The sequence below is a fragment of the Eleutherodactylus coqui genome, chromosome 1, assembly GCF_035609145.1.
Source record: "Eleutherodactylus coqui strain aEleCoq1 chromosome 1, aEleCoq1.hap1, whole genome shotgun sequence".
NCBI classification, from domain to species: domain Eukaryota; kingdom Metazoa; phylum Chordata; class Amphibia; order Anura; family Eleutherodactylidae; genus Eleutherodactylus; species Eleutherodactylus coqui.
The window spans coordinates 82806786-82827844 of NC_089837.1; the positions used below are offsets into that span (position 1 = coordinate 82806786).

General features: G+C 43.5%; 1 protein-coding gene across 1 annotated transcript in view; it reads left to right on the top strand.

The window, feature by feature from the left end:
- Nucleotides 1-21059, top strand: part of PXDN (peroxidasin) — a 143620-nt gene that overhangs the window by 93682 nt on the left and 28879 nt on the right. The window contains exons 5-12 of the mRNA XM_066597760.1: nt 5334-5405; nt 5502-5573; nt 8224-8393; nt 9934-10051; nt 13002-13171; nt 14366-14638; nt 17528-17644; nt 20158-20316. Of these exons, the coding sequence (XP_066453857.1) occupies nt 5334-5405; nt 5502-5573; nt 8224-8393; nt 9934-10051; nt 13002-13171; nt 14366-14638; nt 17528-17644; nt 20158-20316 (1151 nt within the window). The remainder of the gene's footprint in view (nt 1-5333; nt 5406-5501; nt 5574-8223; nt 8394-9933; nt 10052-13001; nt 13172-14365; nt 14639-17527; nt 17645-20157; nt 20317-21059) is intronic.

Here is a 21059-nt window from a genome sequence, read left to right on the forward strand (position 1 = left end):
AGGGAACTTTATGATCAGTGAGAATCTGACCTCTGGTATCCCCACCGATCCTGAGCACGGGTCTGGTCCGTCCCCGAGTGAATAGAATGGAGGTCACACAGGCACACAACTGCTCCATTCACTTTAGTGATGGTGCTGGGGATTGCCGAAGTGCTTGACCTCTGTGATCACTGCCAATGTCATTGAGTTGAATGGAGCAGCGGTGGTTACGTGACCTTTGCTATATGCACTCTGGGACTGACCTGACCCCTGTTCTAGGGATCAGTAGGGGTCCCAATGGTCAGACTGCCACTGATCATAAGTTATTTCATATGTGTGGGTCTCCCATGCCTTTCGGTGCATTGAACAGAAGACTGCCAGTATTTATGATCAGAGACAGGTTGACAGTGTCAAATCCTCTACAAATGTACATCACCAAGTGATCCTTTGTCTTTCCTGACGACTATTTCCATTTCTGGATTCCATGAGAGAGCCATTCTTGCCAGTCTTGTGTATATAATAAGCGTAGAACTACAATCCAAGTTGAACTGGTCCTTCGTTGGACTGCCACAACTTCAGGATGAAGTCCTTACTTCTTAATTACAAATGTGATGGGCTGTCTAAAATGACTAACTGCTCTTTATATATCTAATCTGTATTAGTCTAGATATAACATTTGTGTTGCATATTGGGTCTATATCTTGTGGATGTCTTCTTACTGTCTTGTCCTTTCTCTTTACTCTAGTGCTCACACTGCAACTAACTGACAACAACTGGTACGACTTCCTTCTTTACTTGCTTCTTTGCTCTTAACACCTTAATTCTTCATTTTAATAGTTGGTAATGATAGGTGATGCATGTATTTGGCGTGTTCATTGTATGTAAAATGTGTGTTGCGAATCGAATTATAAAATGTTCATTTCTTAAAGGGGTTTTCTGGGAGCTAGAAAAAAAATTAGACTAGAATTGTGTAAAATGAAAAAAGCATTTTCTGTCTACATCAGTGACTCCCTATCCAGCACTTCAGCCCCGCTGCCCACCGCTGAGAACCTGGAAGAAGCTGGCTGTGGTTACAGGCCACTTATTGTTTACATGACTGCTCAGCCAGTCACAGGCTTCTGCAGTCATGAAAGAACCACCGCTTAAGCCTGTGATTGGCTGAGCGGTCATGTGAACCATGAACGGCATGTAACCACACCCAGGTTCAGAGAAGCCTGGGGAGGAGACAAGCAAAGGCATAACTTGAGTTCTAGGTACCAATGCAAAATCTGTAGTGAGGCACCCACCTACCATTTGCCATTTATAATACTAATGTTGTCTTATGTGGCAGAGTAGCCTTTCGGCATCCTCAAGCAATTGACCATTTCTTTTGAAAGTTAGAACCTCAGTGCTGCCGTGTTTGCAAAATGGAAAAAAAAATATCTTGAATTAAAGGGGTTGTCCCGCGGCCAAAATGAAAAATGTTTCACACCCCAGTCCCCCATGTTCAGCAAACACAAACTACCCATGTAAATCGGTTTTTTAGAGCGTTTCTACTCACCATGAAGCTGTTTCATGAAGTTATAAAAATCTTCTTCCAAGATGACCGCCGTCATTTCCCAAGGTGCACCGCTGGTCTTCTCCCATGGTGCACTGCGGGTCTTCTCCCATGGTGCACCGTGGATGTTCTTGTCCAGTCTGAGCTCCACTGCCGATTACAGCCACCTCATTGGCTGATCGGCACCATGTGACGAGGCGGAGCTACGCGATGATGCTGAGAAGGGGGAGGAGCCAGGACGCAGCTCGTGAGCCCGGACCCTGCAGAAGAGGATTCCTCTCTGCGCAAGCGCGACTGTTGCGGCGACCAGAGGATAAGTTTGATCTTCGCCATGGAGACGGGGACGCCAGCACCGGAGAGGGTAAGTGTAGAACTTCTGTATGGCCAATATTTAATGCACGATGTATATTACAAAGTGCAATAATATGGCCATACAGAAGTGTTTAACCCCACTTGCTGTCGCGGGACGACCCCTTTAAGTTGTAGTTGTAGGGCAGACTTTTTTTTTTATTCCCATTAGACTCCCTAATGAAGATGCCTCCGTGATAACCCCTTCCCTTGTCCATATGTCCTAACTGGAGCACATGGTACTGGGGCTTTCCTCTGAGCGGTCTCTGCTCTGATGGACTAACAGCCAATAATTTTAATGGCTGGCAAAGAGGTTGTCCGGTAACCGGATAACATTCCTGCTATACCACCAACAGAGCTAAGCACTATAGCCTTGCCATGGTTTGTTGTGCAAGAGGCAGTCACTGCCAATCAGAGGCTGCAACGTCACTGTTCTGAACTTCTAGCATCTCGGTGCCCAGCATGTGAGCACTGATGCCAGAAGAACGGTGTTTATGTTGCAGTCTCTGATTGGCTATAGTGGTCACGTGATACTCAGTAACAAAATTTTCAACAACAAACACCAGGCTGACGGCGGGGCTACAGCGCTGGATCGTGGTGGCAGAGGACGGGTAAGTACAGCTGATTTTTGTTATTTTTGCACAGTTGGTGGTATAGGGGGAATATTATCCAGTAACTGGATAACCCCTTTAAAGAGCTATTCACATCTCAGTGTTTCTTGGTTGAGATGAGAAATATGCGTCTGTTTCCTTAACGCCCGTTTATTTCAATGGAAGTTTGGGAAACCGCGTAAAGCTGCCACCTTCGGATGTTTCCATAACACCTGGTGAGGTGGCAAGGACACCAGCTGTGGGTTTCTCATCTTACCCATGAAACACTGAAATGGGAATACCTCTTTAATACTACATTTCTTCTGAACGGGGATTAGAGAAGCTGGACCCACAGTGATGAAGCGAATTGCTAAACCAGTTTCTAATAAAAAGTGAGACATCCTCCTTAAGTAATCGGAGATCCTTTTTACTACATTGTTAATATTCGAATACCCTAGTAACATGTATGGCATATTGATGTATACAATCCAATCTTCCTGTCTCCCTTTTTATTTTTCAGGCAAGTAGAAGCTTTTATAGCCATTGGTGCCTATGTTTATGGAATGAGTTGTTCATAAAGTACATTACATGACCAAATATGTGGACATCCAAGTGTTCCCTAGTCAACCATAATGTATCTTGCAATGTACTACATGAAAAACGTCTCTGAGAGCACACAAGGCACATAAACTATCCTACCAAAAGTATTTGGACACTCCTATCAGTATAATGGATCATGTCTTATTAGCATGTCACATGTCGTAAACCATGCTACATAAGATGCAGACCCATGGGGGTGTCAGCCATAGTTTGTGACAGGTACTGGATATACAGGTTATGCTGCTGCACGCAAGCTGTCCATTACAAAACGCAATGCATCCACCCACCTGCAAGGGTGCAGAGAGTATCATCAATGGATAGTTGAGTAATGCAAAAACATTCTATAGGATTATGAATCAAGCTACTCAATCTTCAAATCACATGGATGTACCTGGTTGGGGAGGAGCCTGGAGAACGTCTTTTGCCTGGGTGTGTTGTGCCAACCGTTACGTACATCGGAGGTTCCATTGTGGTCTGGCGACTCTTTATGTAGCATGGTCTTGGTCCGTTGGTTGTCGTGGCAAAAACCATAAATACGGAGGTGTACCTTGACATTCTAGAGCAGTGTTCCCCCAACTCCGGTTCTCAGGGACCGCCAACAGGTCATGTTTTCAGGATTTCCTCAGTGTTGCACAGGTGATGTAATTATTGTCAGTGCCTCAGACATTGCCACAGGCAGAGGCGTAACTTGAAGCTCCTGGGCTCCAATGCAAAACCTGGAACTGGGCCCCTAACTATAATGCTTTATTTATAGTACTGGGCTCCCTATATGGAGAAGAGATGCCTTATGGGCCCCCTAAGGCTCCTGGGCCCGGGTGCAACCGCATCCCCTGCATTCTCTATAGTTACGCCCCTGGCTACAGGTGTTCTTACCATAGGATATCCTGAAAACATGACCTGTTGGTGGTCCTTGAGGACTGTAGTTGGGGACCCCTGTTCTAGAGAATAATGTGCTGCCAACAATGTGGTAATACTCTGGGAATAGGTGCAATACTTTCAACAAGACTACGCGCCTTGTCACAAATCCACCGCTGTTTTATTGGTTTGAGGATTTGGATGTCCTGTGGAACTAGATTTGGCTGCCCAGAACTCTACTCACCTTGAACTCTACTAAAGATTTTTGGGACAAACTTCCATCTTCTTTGAGAGAACTTCCAGTCGTTTCCAGGATGAATGGAGAGAAATACCAGCAGACGTGTATCAGGCGTTCGTAGAAGGAATGTCACGGAAAGTATACAATGTCCTTAGGGCCAAAGGAGCCCCACTAAGCATTAACATATAGAAATAAATACTACTTTTGATTCTTGCTCCGATGTCCAATTACTTTTGGTAGGATAGTGTAGTTTTCCAAGTGTTGATAGCTGAAGCTGCTGTTGTGCATCAGCGATATCAAGGATAATGTAGTGGTTGACCTTCAGTCCAAGAACCTTATGACACCAATTTAATTTAATAATGTCCAAATGTACCAGTATTCATTGAGGTTTTATTTTCTTCCATAAAGAGCTTTTGTGTCGGAGTGGGTACATTATTCACTAAAAAGTCCCTCAATTTTCCAAAGTGGGAATGAAAAATGACATACCCTCAATGTAAATGAGGGGGCTTGACTCCTCTCAGCCTTTCCCAATGACCAAGCGGACATGCATGACATCTTATTTTGACTGCACTTGCTCTTTCACTGATACAGATGTATTCTCGGACTTCTCCTCATAGGTCCTTTATATAAGTGTACTCAGATTAATGGTGTTCTAACCGGAGCGGCATTTTATTTCTGCAAGGGAAATATTGTATAAGTGGCCGATCCGGTAACGTGCGTCCACCACAGCTGGAGTTGCTCTTGGCAGCTGCTTTCTGATGCTTACATATGACCTCTGATTGGAGGTATAGAAGGGGCTTTTCTTGAAGGGACAACTAGTTTACGACCTCTCAGGGTACAGATGTGTTGGTTTAACCACTGCTCTGTAATTTAGAAGCCCGATCCAACAGCTTGTATAATGTATGCTCGGCTTCATTTGTACTGTATGTGCCTAATAAGGACGGTATGCGGTCTGTGAATTAATGCCGTACAGCTGTGCCACACATCATCTGAGTCTGATTTTTGCGGTTAAACTTGTCATTCTTGTTCTTTTTTTTTGTTCACTTTGGTTACATTATTCCTGTATGTAATTGTGCAGCTCAGCACTGTTACAAGTAGAAATATTGCAAGTCAGCGGGTTTTTTTTAATTATAACTCTCTTATTTCCCATCCAATATTAATCAGATGATACATTTGCTCTTTCCAGGTATCTTCATTTTAACCACATTGAGACACTAGAACCAGAATCTTTCCATCATCTTCCCAAGTTGGAGAGACTGTGAGTCACCAATATAAATGCTAAGTAACATTTGGGAATATGGAGGGTAATGATGATGTATTATACAAATATTAAGTATGTTTTGTAACCCATTAGGTTTTTACATAATAACCGAATCACTCATCTGGTACCTGGCACTTTCAGTCAGCTGGAATCTATGAAAAGACTGTAAGTAATGGCTTTGTGAAGATTGAGCCCCCAATGTGTAAGATACAATCTTCAGAGAATTTGATATATATATACCGGCGTGTGTGTGTGTATATATATATATATATGTATGTGTATATATATATGTATATGTGTATGTATATGTGTATATATATATATATATATATATATATATATATATATATATATATATATATATATATATAAAATTATAATATTTATTATATTTCATATATATTCAAATGTCAAATATTTGGCAGATACATGTGAGAAGATCACTTTTAGTACAGTTTATAACCCTTTAACTCTAAAAATCAGTGGTGGCCTGAGGTTACAAAGGGCTTACAGAGCAGATCTCTTCAGCATTTTACATTACAGTGGTAGTCTCAAGATTTAAACTTATCCCTTGTCCACAGAATAGGTGATAATTGTCTCATTGGTAGGGGTTCAAGTGGCTGGTTCATGAGAGCAAGAGTTCTGTATCTGCCTGTACCAATGGAGCGGCTGCTGAGCATGTGCATAAGTTTGAATCTTGGGACAACCCCTTTAATGGCACCCTCTCAAGTCAACAGAGCTGAGCTGCAGTACTGGATACCACCACGGCTAGTCAGTGAGATCCTTTTTAGAATGGTCCAACAGTATATGATCAGTAGAATCCCTGGTATAAGCGGTCAATGTAAAATCCCTTTAAATCCCATTGTCTCTGATAAATATGTTAAAATACCACATACTAAGCAAAGACCTATTTACTGTACTGGCCGATTTAACAGAAATGTATGTGTAATGCCACTGATGTCTGGAAATCAGCTGCTGTCCAACTTCATGCATGTATATATAATGTGAGCATCTACTTACATTGAGGGCAGTTGTGGGTGGCATTTGCAATTTGCACGCCAGAAAGCATGCTTAGGAGTTTGAGAGTGCGTGCCAAAGTGCGTTTGGGCCAAGCAGGGTACTACAGATTGGGGGCATGTGTTTAGTAGGAAGAAATGCATGTTTTTCACCAGTCTGTATTCTGAGGGCCAGATATGGTAAAAGAACATTCCATTAAGGACTGGTGAACAAAAAACAGTCTCCGATCTGACCAAAAATGGTACAAGCATTGCATATGCCTGAGATGGTGGGAAAGTAGTCCGGCAAGGAGGCAGAGCAGACCCAATGAAAGAATAAAAATATGAATGATTAAAATCCCCATTTGGGTTATACAAGAGGCAACTGTATGAAAGAATTAACAGTAATGCTAACATATGTATTATAATGGGTATGTAATGTAAAACAATGAAGCCACACACTAATATAAATGAAACCGATAGGGAAGTACATATTAAAGTGGAAAATAAAACCCACAGAAACAGACATGATAAATGGATTAAAAACAATGGTGGTAAAACAATAAAATATGATGAATATAAATTAACAATTTTTTAAATGTGACTTACAAGAAGGGAGATACAATAACGGGCATAAAAACAAGACAAAAACACATGGAATCAAAGTATCAATAAATTTGTATATAAAACACATATAAAAAAAAGAATGTAAAAGTCATACATGGCGCTCTCCATCAACTGTTTTCTGGTCCCATGCTCCTCTTTCTCCTAAATGTCCCTTTGCCATCAGTAAGTCAGCCCCGACCCTCTTGCTGGTCCCTTTGGTGCTCCTGCCATCACTCACCCCTGGCCCATCCCATTGGCGCTCCTGACATCACTGACCCCCAGCCCTCTGCTTGCTCCACTTGGTGCTGCAGACCCCCAGACCTCTTGCTGTTGCCGTTGGTGCTGCTGGCATCACTCACCACTGGCTCTCTGCCTGCTTCGGTTGGCGCAGCTGGTCTGTCACCCACCTCACCCCGCCGCTGTGTGTTATACTCGCCTGCTCCTCTCTCCCATTATGGCTGCAGGGCATCCTGGGTGCTGCCACATGGTCCTGGTGGCGCTGGAGTGGAGGTGTGTGTCCGTGTGTGTGTGTCCGTGTGTGTGTGTCCGTGTCCGTGTCCGTGCTGGTGGGTTAGGGTTAGTTTAAAAGTTAGGCTTATATCATTAGGTGTAAACAGCTAATAATGTAAGCCTAACACTGGAACTGCCCTTAACCCTAACCCTCCAGCATGAGCACAAACTCCTTCCATGCTGCTGTCGGCCTCTGAGCTGTGCTGGCTCGCCAGCCAGTCGGGAGCTAGGGGCATGACAGAGGCGTTCCTCCATCCAAGCCCTGTCAAACCCATAGCTTCCGGTGGCGTCAAGGTACACCAGTACAGAGGAGGTGACTAATAAATATTTTCTAGCGCTTTGTTCAGACCATTTGTGACCGGGGTGTTTAAAAGATAAATCCAATACATCTCCACCTTTTTTCAATCTCTGGAATTCCCCAACTAGTACCTGTTCTATTGGAGTGATGCGCATATGGGTAGGGTTATTTACTGTATGATAAGAAGTCTCTCACACTCATGTTCCTTGGGGAGGTTGTATATTATAAGAGTATTGTGGCTGAGGCATGTAGGGGTTGTTCTTCGTGGCAACCTCAACTTCCAGGTGAGTTTGTTCCGCCTCATCCATTTCTTGGGAGCATTTTTGGTTTGTTTTTAAGTTCTTTTTTTCCCTTCATTTCTGCTTATTATGAACATGGGAGGTAATGATCTGTGTTTAATAAACAGGCGCTTGGATTCCAACGCTCTTCATTGTGACTGTGAAATCCTATGGTTAGCAGATCTTTTAAAGATCTACTCAGAATCTGGTAATGCTCAAGCAGCCGCGACTTGTGAATACCCACGAAGGCTCCAGGGAAGATCTCTATCCACTATTACACCGGCAGAACTGAATTGTGGTGAGTGCCAATCTCAAGTTGCAATTTCTTAGAGGCTGATATTGATAATTGTTATAATTTACACCTATTCAAAGGAGATTTTAGATTTATATGAATAAGGGGTTGTAAGTTATTGTTGGCCTGTCTGTTACTATCTTCAGGAGAGATCAATTGTAGGATGTCAGGGCTCCTTCACCTGGACCCTACTGTTCAGCCTGAAGTTAATTTTTGCAGTAAGCAGACGGATCCATTCCCACTGCAGTGGCCAAGCTTGGTATTGCAGGTCAAGTTCCTATTGAAATAAATGGGAACTTGCCTTCAATGTCAAAAATACCAAGGGGATTCTAGAATCGACTTCTGTTGTAGGAGTCACACTCTGATCTTAGTCATTCTTTAGTAGAAGAATAGAAAGTTAAAGGGGTTTTGCAGGAATTTAATATTGATGGCCTATCCTTAGGATAAGTGAGCAATTTCAAATCTGTGGTGGTTCGACTTTTGACACCCCTGCTGATCAGCTGTTTGGAAGGGGAGCAGCCTTTTCATTCTACAGAGCCTTATTTTTCATAGCAACGGTGCCTAGTATTGCTACTCAGTCCCATTCACTTAGGAATTGAGCTGAGGAAAGACTGCGGAACGGATGAACTTGACATCATAGGCTGAAGGAGCAAAAGCCAAAGCCCCTTCAAACAGCTGATTGTCAGGGGTGCAGCGAGTCTGATCCCCACCAATCTGATATTGATGATCTATCGTAAAGTAAGAGTAGAAAATAGATATAACAGCAGCAAATGGAGAACACTAAGGTCCTCCTGGTGGTATATCTGCCTGATTAACAAGGCGAGGAGAGCAGAGGCAAAGCCTGGTTTAGGTCAGGATCAGGACCAGAAGCCAAATCAAGATATACTGTAAGGGATCCAGGCAGCATGAGATGAAATAAAAGTTATATTTCTTTATTCCTCTATAGCAAACAACCAGTGGCGTTTCGACCCATGCAAGATGCTTGATAAAGACCGTTGCACGGGTCGTAACGCTGCTGGTTGCTTGCTTTGGAGGAATAAAGAAATATAACTTTTATTTCATCTCATGCTGCCTGGATCCTTTACAGTATATCTATCGTAAGGCTGGGTCATCAATATTTAATTCCTAAAAACCCATTTAAATCCTTTTTAAAGGGATCCCATTAGGAGAACCCTTGTCCATATATCTTATTATGGAATATTCGTCAGAAAGCCGTGCTGCCGCAAAGTTGACTTGCCACAGTTTTGGTTAACTTGGTGGTCTACCATGAGCACCATGTAGTGCTGTGTTTCCCCAACAACCAATATTGGGAAGGAAAATGTGTGGCTTTCTGCATCTTTCCTGCCGTTATCAGCTGATTGCTTGGTGTTGGACCCATGGCATTCAGCAAGGTAAAATGTCCCATTGTTAAGAATTTCGGTCTAAGATTCAACTGGATAAAAATGATTGATCGTGGCTAACAGTTCTGCAAGGCTTTTACAAATATACATCTTATGTATTTTGTGCTACATAGATTAGCCTAAAATTATTTCCACTTCCGACACAGAGCGGCCAAGGATTACATCAGAACCTCAAGATGTGGACGTTACCTTTGGGAACACTGTGTACTTTACGTGTCGAGCTGAAGGCAATCCCAAACCAGAAATCATCTGGCTTCGTAACAAGTATGTTTAATAGAAAACAGTGATCATAATTTATTGCCAAGCCATCCTTTTCATCAGCTCCTGTTACATCTTATAGTGGTCGACGTGTTAGCTATTGGGATAATTTACAGTATATACTATAATGGTTCTGGTCAGCCGAAGGTTAACAGCACAGGGATAGAGGAGTCCCCCACCTGTAGAGTTTGGGTAGGGGCAGAGTGGCTTTGGATCGCTGACATTGAAACTTTTGTCCTCGGCTATTGAGGTTAATAAGATTAACATTTTTGTGATCCTGGATTTTAAGGAGAAGTGAAATGTGAGCTTTCCAGTACAACTATTCTTCTTAATAGGCTGTTAGTTTTGTAGTCTTTAGAGCATATGAGTGGACATGAAATGTTTATGGAGGGCTGTAATTTTTACTGTCGGGAAGTTTTATTTAAGTTTGTTTTACTTTTTAAAGTTTCCTTTTGTATTAGACATTTCATCTAAAACTCTGACGTCTGCTTTGGACACTCCATTTTTTTGTTGCATCAGAAAAACGAAATGCCAGCCAGGGGCGATCCCTCACATGATGGATAACTGTGCCTAGTGGACACCATTGACTTTAATGGGAGTCTGTTGGGTTTGCTTCATTTTACTGGGAAAAAATAGCATGCTGCTAATGGAGCGTCCAATGCAGGTGTCAACGCTGTCTAATACGAAGAGTTTAAGTTGCTGCTGACAGTTAAGCGTTTTATCATGTACATCAATACAGGCGTACAGACAATTGTTTGTGTCCTGGCCATATAGCCTGTATCATATAAAAATATATATGGGCGGTATATAAACCAATTGTGCACTCCTAATTGCAACACCAGTCCTCAAGATTGCCAGCTCTTCCGTTGCCCAGCACCCCAACCCTATAGAAGCAAAAAACAAATACTCTTGCTACCGAAATGATAACAGAATAATCAAACATGGTCAGAGAGTCATTGAACACTGACTCCATTTTGCCGGGCAGTTTCGACGACTCTAGCAAGAATTGCTGATGATTCATGGAATCCAAAAAATGGGAAGCCTTGTCCAAGAAGGCAAAAGATCACCTGGCAATGCACATTTATAGAGGACTCGCATACAGTCACCTTTTCATGGCATGACACACTGAAAAGTGTGGGAGGACATAAGGCTTAAGATCACCAGCGACAACATTGCTATATGAGCCATAGTCATCTAAAAGACCTCGGTCAGACGAGCGTGCTTTTTGCGCATGCAAAGTAAACGCTTCTAAAAGAACCAATGGGGTCCTATAGAAACGTTCATATGCGTGGAATTGGGGGAGCAAAACGCCATGCACCTAAGAGACAAAACATGCACTATTTTCGGTGTGCGATGGCAGGAGTTTCCATTGACTCCTATGGGAGCAGGAGTTCATGGAAACTCCTGCACACAGAATAGCTTCCCCGCTGCTTACAGCAACCGCCCCCCCCCCCCCCTGAGCACTCTCGGACAAGAATGCAGTTACTCGAGAAGAGAAAGGCTCGCTCGAGTAACTGACTTATCCGAGTGTGCTCGCTCATCTCTAGTGATCTCCCCATAGCAAGGGACAAGAGAGCGGAGCAATGGGAGATTAACCCTTTGCCCCGCTCCATCTCTCTGTGCTATGGGGAAACCCCCATAGTTCCACTCGCTCTCCCTGCTTTGGGGAAATCCCGAAGCCCTGCAGGGCTTCTCTCTCTCCTCCTGGAGCAGCTGCGCTTATCCAAGCAGCTCCAGTGAACGGGCAATATTTCATGTGATGCGCATATAAAACATTGCCCGTTCACATATTTTCAGCACATGCAAGCAGCGCATTTTTTGCGCGGCTATACGTGCGCACAAAACACGCTCGTCTGATCGAGGCCTAAATGTGTAAAAAGGGAAGTATTTCAAAAGTTACCTATCTTTGTCAAGAGTCAACATGTCCTTTGGAGTCAGCAACCAATGTGTAACTCGTGACTGAAATGTCAAACTAGGGTGGAGTCTAGTTACTTACCGTAATCTGGTGGTCAAATAGATCTAAAGTGCCGAAGAGCATGTGATGAGCATATGTGGTAGGCCATATTTGTGCTTACACTTCCTAGCATGTGCACAGGACTATCGTGTCCAGCAGTACTATACCATAATCCACGGGGTCTAATACTGTAAGTAAGGGCCCAGTGATTCAGTCTTTCTGCTAGTTTAATATATTTTTATTTCCTATGCAAATGATAACTTATCAAATGGGTCTGTTCCAACACACATTTTAAAAGGGTTCTTCAACAAAAAGAACTTATTCCTTAGCCACAGGATAGGCGGTAAGTGTCTGATTAGTGGAGGCTTAACTGCTGGAAACTTCCTTGATCACTGGAAGAGGGATCTCGAGTGTTCCTGAATGAATGGTTGGTGGGATTTCCAGCAGTTGAGCATCAGCTTTTTGTGGGGCAACCCCGGTGGTGCCCCGCTGCCGTAGCATGTTGTGGAGCCTTCGTCTGGGATGCTGCCTCCGTGCTCTCAACTGTTAGTGGGCGGCTGCCTCAGTGCTGCCTGACCGCCGCTTCCCCACTAACCGCTCCAGCAGCTGCGGCAATCTGCAGCACCTAACTTCGGCCATTAAGGGAAAAGGGCCCTTTGATTTACCTGCTGCCGAGGCGGCCTGCGCTTCATCAGTCACTAGCGTTCCTCCTTCAGGGGCGCAAGCGGGGAATAGGCTTGCTGCTGCGTTCACAGCGATATGGCTTCCTCACAAATATTTCGTGGGCTTTCAGCACCTGCAGGGCGACCGGCTCTGCAGCCAATCAGCTAAAGGGGGCATCACCCCCTGTCCATATTGACTCCACCAGGACTTCCTGGTGGCGTCAAGATACACTAATACCGAATCCTTATTCATATTTTCTGTTTGCACATGTAATTGTTTTTTTTTTTAATAATGTAAATGCTCCTTGCAGGAAACAAATAATACATTTTGTTGATCTAGGAATGAATTGAGCATGAAGGAGGATGCCCGTTTGAATCTCCTAGAAGATGGCACATTAATGATCCAGAATACTCAGGAAGCTGACCAGGGCATTTATCAGTGCATGGCAAAAAATGTAGCTGGAGAAGTGAAGACTCATGAGGTTACCCTTCGATATTTCGGGACACCAGGTAAAACTATATAAAGATTAATAGACCTTCATAAATGTCCAGAAGAGTTAAATTAAGGTGACCAGATGCTGATTTAGGTGGGACAGTCCCGCTTTGGGACCCTGTATCCCGCTTTCCGCCGGGACCCCAGCGAGAAAGCCATTTCAGTGATTGACAGCTGGGGTGCTACAGCTCCCCAGACGGTAATCACTTTGCAGCACCACAAACCGGAGTGTGCATCCAGGATCCTCATGCCCTCCTCCCCTCAACCCCCCTTTGGTTACCCAAGAGGAGAGGATAAGGGAGGAGGCGCTGCTATGTGTACACACTTCTGCTTGCCAGCAGCAGCACTGAGAGGAGCAACACCAATGTGAAGACCAGGCAGAGGTAAGTTTAAGGGGAGCGCTAATACTGGGGCTTCTGTGTGGGGCATTGCTATTGCTGGGGCTACTGTGGGGTGGAGTCACTATTATTGCTGGGGCTTCTGTGGGTGGTCACTATTACTGCTGGGGCTACTGTGGGTGGTCACTATTTTTGCTTGGGCTGGTATAGGGGAGCGCTAATACTACTGGGGCCACTGTGGGGTCACTATTACTACTGAGGCCGCTCTGCACGTGGCAGCATACCTCATGCTGACTTAGGTTATGTTTACACATGGCGGAAAGGCTGCGGAATGTCTGCAGCAAATTCTGCATCTAAAAAAACAGTCACAATGTGTACCATTAGTGGAGATTTTGACTAGAAATCTGCTGAAGATACGCAGCGGCGCTTCCCCTCACCTCTTCCCCAGCTTCTGGTTTCCAGCGACCTGGTCAGGTGCGATGCCGCTGGTCAGGTGAGGCCACGACAGGCCGTTGGCACAGTTCCAATGTGGGTTCAGTTACGACCAAGTGCAACAACTAAATGGTGGTTGAATGTAGCCTACAATTTTGTGTGGGTTTCTATACTTCACTTATGGCTGCAGAGCAATGACATGCCAGCACTGGGACATGTGATGACTGCAGGTAATCTCATTCCAAAGTGAAACGGTGATTGGATATGTCCTCATGGTATTGGCGACTTGCTGAAGCAGGAAGGCTAAAACCAGTGGTGACTGGGCATTAGTATAGGAGTGTTTGGAAGGGGAGTATGGAATTTTTTGGGGCCTGTTTGAAAAAGAATAAAAAATGTTCCTTCCCAGATACCCAGTCTAACTTTCATCGTTTCTCTAAACAGCAAGGCCAAGTTTTGTGATACAACCTCAAAACACAGAAGTGCTCGTTGGTGAAAGTGTCACATTGGAGTGCAGTGCAGCTGGTCAACCACAACCAAGAATAACGTGGACTAGAGGGGATAGGACCCCACTACCCAGTGATCCTCGCATCACTATTACACCTTCTGGAGGACTCTACATTCAAGAAGTCAACCAAGATGATGCTGGGGAATACACCTGTTTTGCAACCAACACTTTAGATGCAATTCACTCAACTGGCTACATCATAGTCCAAGGTAAGTGCCCTCTTCAGATTGGGGACACTTGTTGCCCATAGAAAGTAAAAAATCTGAACCGTATTTATCAGGTTTTACCTGTTAGGATTTGGCTTTCATTTCACTTTTTTTTTTTTTTTGCAAAAGCTTTGCTTGCTTTCCACAATTTGCAAGGTTACCTTCACACCAAAACTATCGTCCAGATGATCTTACGATTCCAGCGACTTTTGTGAGTTGCATACACGCTAAGATAGTACATGATAATGGGTGACCCACAGCAAGTACGTAATATCACTGCATACTACCTACAAACCTTTCACAGTCGGCATGCCGCAAATTATGGTAGTTTGAGCCCGCCCTTATAGTCATGCATTGAAGTTTTCATGGAATTGGGGGGTTGTCCATTTTTTTAACTGTTGATTGCCTATCTTTAGGAAAGGCCATTGATAGTAGATCAGCAGGGGTCTGCCACCTCAGACTCCCCTGCCAGTCAGTTGTTCCCTGGACCCGTGTGCTTTGTGTACTGAGCTGATTTCTGCAGGAAGCAGACTGTTTTGTTCTCTCTGCAGTGGCCAGGCTTGGTATTACAGGCAAAGTTCCCATTGAATAGGAGCTGTACCTGTAATACCAAGTCTGGCCACTGTAGAGAGAACAGAGCTCTCTCCTTCTGCAGAAATCGTCTCCGTGCACCTTCCCAGCAAACAGCTGATCAGTGGGGGGTCCCCACTGATCTACAATCAATGGCCTTTCCTAAGGATAGCTTATCAATAGTTTACAACTGGACAACTTTTTTAATCCTGACACATTGATTTTTAAGATTTTACGCATGCTTTTATTGGAAATTAAACATCTCTTTAAAAATGCGTTTATTTTTTGGCTTTGTCTATGACAGAACTTGCGTATTCAGAAATGTTAATTATTTTTCAAGGTCTTGGACCAGTTTTGTGTCTCAAGAATGTGTAAACATGCTTTTGGCTGATAAGAATGTTCTCTCTTCTCCATACGGATACCTTTTTGGTTTCACTTTATAAAGTCCTATATGAAAATATCATAAAGTTTGCCAAATAACAAACTCTGCTCTGATGCATGTGAAGCACTCCAGATATGGGCACTCTTTTACAATTGTATCTGCCCAGTGAGTTTCAGCGTCTTTTCTACAGAGGCACTCGGTGTATAACAGCTGTGAGGTCCCCTGTCCAAGATCAGCTGGCCGACTTAAGCACAATCTTGTTTTCATCAATGTCCTCCTTTCACCTTAAGTGCTTTTAAATAATCAAACTCCCACTTGGGCCGGTTGGCGGCTATCCACTCCTACAAATCAAAAAGACCTCCATTGGGGACTGTTCCATCCTGCTTTCAGTAAAAGAAAACTGAAGTTAATCATGAGCTGTGCTTAGTCAGGATGTTCTCCTGACCCAAAAAGTGACTGCAAATACAGATAAAGGCTGATGAATGATGCTGATGGAGTTAAACATGTTCTGCTCAATCAGCACTTCTTCTCCTCTGCAGTTTATTATTTCTAGTGATCTTTGTGGAATTTATAAGATGACTTTGCTCACAAACACGACCTTTTCTTAGTGCCTTAGTCACTAATTTATTGGCATTACCGAAAATAATATCCTTAAAGGGAATCCGTCACCATCTTTGTGCAGCCCTCCCTGATAGCACCATTAGATAGTGACAGGCTTGCTGATTGCAGTGATATTTTTGCTGTATGGATGTGGGCAGTATTTTTGGAGAACTGTTTTGTTAGTAGCAACCATACAGAGGGCAAATCCTGCATATTGATGAGCTGCAGACTAGTCACACAGCGCCAACCAAAACTGTCTCCATACACGCCCTGTAATTCAAAACTATACAAATTATATATCCAAATTTTTTATTTTATTCTGTAATTTTTTTTTTTCTTAACTTTTTGTAATTTTTTTTTTTTTTGGTGGGGGGCTCATTCACGTGTGTGTTTCTTTTTTTTTTTTCTTAAATTTCACACTTTTTCCACAGTAGCTGGGGCATCCATACAGTTACAGGTGAAAACATCCCCCTGTAGTAACATCAGTCACTAACAGAGCTGATCAGGGTCTACTAGGATCCTGCAGCTGTGCTGTGACACAGGGCATCCAATGCACTCCAAAAACACACAAGTACCCGCAGCACTACAGCAAACCCTTATCCAAGGGGAGGCTCTCCCTGCACAGCCGTTAATTAGGAGACGGATCCAAATCTTCAAAATTCTCAAAGTTTATCCAAAAAAAGGCAGCAGGAGCATTCAGGTGCAGTAAAACAGGTATTATTTTCTTTATTCCATCCTCAGTACTTGTTTTAAACTATTTAAGGGGGGTTGTGCTTTTCTGTAACATGCTTGACAAAGGCTGTTTGTAACGGCCGAAAAGTTAAGCGTGATTACTGAGGATGGAATAAAGAAAATAATACCTGTTTTACTGCACCTGAATGCTCCTGCTGCCTTTTTTTGGATAAACAGGGCATCCAATGGTCACGTGATCACCAGGTCGCATAGCGGAACTAACATTTCCGCTTTCACTCTGTAGTGCATGGTGATCATTAAGTGCTATGTAGCCTGGAAAGGAGAAGGCAGAATTGGTTAAACGCTTCTCCCTTCTCCTCTGGGTCCTCGACCTGTGCCCGACAGCCGAGGACCCGACCTTCTCCTGCTTGATTGCGGGAGCAGAGGCTTTAATCGCAGACCATGTTTTTGCCATCAACCGGGATTAAAGTGCAGGACCATCGCCGTATATTTACGGTACTTGGTCCTTAAGGGGTTAAAGTAAGGGCATGCAAGTAAAAAAAGTTGAGATTTGTATTGTGCCACGCAGAAGGTGTGACCAGTCGAAAAAAAAAAAGAAGAAAAAAAATCTTATGAAATTGCATATGATTATCCCTCTTCCTTTTCAGCTATCCCGCAGTTCACAGTTGTTCCACAGGATCGGAATGTTTTTGAAGGCCATACTGTGGACTTCCATTGTGAAGCACAAGGAAACCCACAACCAGTAATTGCCTGGACCAAAGCAGGTAAGAAAACTGTACTAAGCTATAAGATATCAATCATACAAACTATACTGTAAGGTAACCTTGTATAAAGTAATGAAAATTTGTTTGGCTATGCCAGAATCGGCGTAGTGTTCTTTTTACCACATGCCAAAGTGATGAACCTCATAAATAAATCAACTCTACTCTTTCATATATACCGTATTTTTCAGCGTATAAGACAACTTTTTACCCCAGGAAAATCTTCTCAAAAGTCGGGGGTCGTCTTATACGCCTGACTAACTATGATGTTATTGAATGGCTGTGATTGGTTAACCCAGCGCCGGCTTTCATTGGCTGACACCGCGCTGAGTTAGCCAATCGGAGCATTCGCTTTCTGGAGGCGTGGAGGAGGCAGCGACAGCCTGCAGCAGCGCTGCAGAACGCTGCGGGAGGTGAGTAAAATTTTTTTTTTTTTCTACAGGTAGTTAGTCCGGCGTATAAGACGACAGGTATATCCCAAACTCTATATTTTAACTGGAAAAGTTGGGGGTCGTCTTATACACCGGAAAATATGGTACTATTATTTTACAAAATAAACTTACAGCTGCTGACAATTTTAGGAGGAAAAAAAATGCCTATTTGAATAAAAAATATACAAAATGTTTCAGGATTCTTACTTTTTAGTGTATTTGTGTATTCTGTGAAGTAAACTCATTGATGGGTGCTTGAAATGACAAACAAAGAAAACGGTTGAACTTGGCGCCATGCCAATAAACATCATGATTGGTAATAGTGTTGAGTGAACTTTTGAAAAGTTCAGTTTGACCAGTTCGTAGAGTCTTGCCAAAAAGTTCTGTTTGGTCCAAATTGACTTAAAGCCAACTGAAACCTCACCAAAACTCCTAAAAGTTGTGCATAACACTGTCCGTCTAAAAGTCGTAAAACTCCTCCACTCCATCCTCTTTCTGCATGGAATTTGTCTGTTGTGTTTCTACTTCTCCTCCTTCGGAGAAGGACAGAGGAGGAAGGAAGGCAGAAGAAATATGGGCGCTCAGTGGTTAGCACTGTTGCCTTTCAGTCATAGGTTCAAATCTGACCAAGGACAACATTTGCATGGAGTTTGTATTTTCAGTTTTGTTCCGGAGGTGGAGGAGAAGGCAGAAGCATAGTGGCTCAGTGCTTAGCACTGTTGCCTTGCAGTGCTATGGTCCTAGGTTCAAATATGACCGAGCAAAGATGATGATTTTAGTAGTTTCTGCCAAAACGAACCTCCTGAAGTTTGGGTTCTTGCCAAACTGAAATTTAACCAAAGTTAAGCCCCAAATAAGGTTTCACTATTTCGGTTCACTCAACACTAGTTGTGAATTTAATAATAGAATTGGTATACTATTTTCCATTTTAGCAATTAGTCACGAATGATTGCCTTACTGTGTATTTTTAGTTTATACTATGCATGTGACAAATGTTAGAAGTTCCATTTAGATAAATCTGGTTACGTAACAGAACTCTAGAGAGCCGACACAAAAATGAGCCGCTAAAGTCAGAATAATCTAAAGTTGGAGAGAGTGAATTACAAGAATGCAAAGTGTTTGTACAGAATCTGGAGGGCGGCCCGTCTGTACCAGTCTGCACTTGCCACCAGACTACTAACAATTTATGATGTCGAATTTCTTCAAGTAGGTAGATGTAAGCAAAATGCTTAATAATCCCATATCCATGTGAACAGGATATTATGCAGTGTATGCAGTTAGGCAAATTAATGGGAGTTAGCGTAAATTCTGATTACAAATTGAATGACCAGTGTGGTTAGTTTTCAAGACTACAGATTTAGGAAATGTTTGCTTGACACTTAGGCCGCCTGCAGACGAGCGGGTCGGATCCGGCAGCGAGAATTCTCGTCGCGGGACCCGACCCGAGAGCCTGCAGGGACGAGCGCGTACTCACCCGCGCCTGGCGGCCCCGCCTCTTTCATGTGCCGGCTGCCGCGCAGCCGGCGCATGCGCAGACACCGGAGCCGGCGGCCGGGTGAGTGCGAGCCCCGCACAAAAATAGGACATGCCGCGGTTTGTTTGCCGCGCGAGATTTCGCGCGGCCAAACTGCAGCCGTCTGCATAGGAGTGCGTATTGTAATGCACTCCTATGCAAACTTTCAGTGGCGGAAATCCCGCGGGAAATACCTCCGCGGGATTTCCGCCCGTGTGCAGGCGGCCTTAAGGGCTACGATAATTCTTTACAGCATTGTAGCTAGCACACAGCAACCAACAGTCATGTTAACAATTGCTACATTTGGAAGTTCACACCACATTGAGGCATCACTTTCTGTAGGACTGTTTAGAGTGGTCTGCCAAGCTTATGCCCAGGACATGTGCAACTCTGTGCCCATTTGTTTGTACTTTTACCATCCGAATATCCTGGTGTGTCCATATTTATGACGGAACTGTGTTTTTTTTTTAATCTATTCTGTCATAATCCCTTCCCTGATATTAAATAAACTCTCCTGAGATGCTTATTTAAGTTATCGGTGTTTATTGGATAATGGTTGTGTTTCTTGTTAGGAAACCAGCTGTCTGTTGACAGAAGACATCAAGTCTTGCCCAGTGGGACTCTGCGGATAGCTCGTGTCGCTCTACATGACCAGGGACAGTACGAGTGTCAGGCTGTGAATATTGTGGGATCTAAGAGTACCTCTGCACAGTTGACGGTGCAAGCCAGAGGTAAGGGGCGCTACCACGAATATCACTGGCAGACTCTCTACTGGCGCAATGCCAGCCTGCTGACACTAGCAAACGTTCAATGTTCTCTGTGGAGTTTAATACATCTCTAATTCTAAAGGATGGGATTTTGATGATTTATGCCTTTGACCTACAGTTGAATGTCAATGTCTATTGAGACCTAGACTGCAGTGTCTATATACAGCGATATGTAGAAGCTGCAGAAGACACAAACTGCGACATTTTTAATAAAACCTTATTGCGAAAATTTTTGTCAGTCCAAATTGCATGCATTTCATTGAAAGAATTGTCCCCAAAGGTGTCCGTTGCCTTTAACCCCTTCATGACGCGGCCCTTTTTTTCCATTTCCGTTTTCCCCCCCTTAAAAAAATCGTAACTCTCTTATTTATCCATCGACGTCGCTGCATGAGGGCTTGTTTTTTGCAGGACGAGTTGTATTTTTCAACGGTGCTATTTAATTTAACATATAATGTACTGAAAAACTTTTAAAAAATTGTAAGTGGAGTAAAATGAAAAAAAAAACTACATTCCGCCATCTTTCAGCGCGTCTTGTTTCTACGGAGCACAAACTGCAACAAAAATGACATGATAACTTTATTCTATGGGTCGGTACTAGAGATGAGCGAGCGTACTCGTTTAGGGCGTTTTTGCACTCGAGCACTGCTTTTTCCGAGTAACTGACTACTCGGACGAAAAGATTCGGGGGTTGCCGGGGGGGCGGCGTG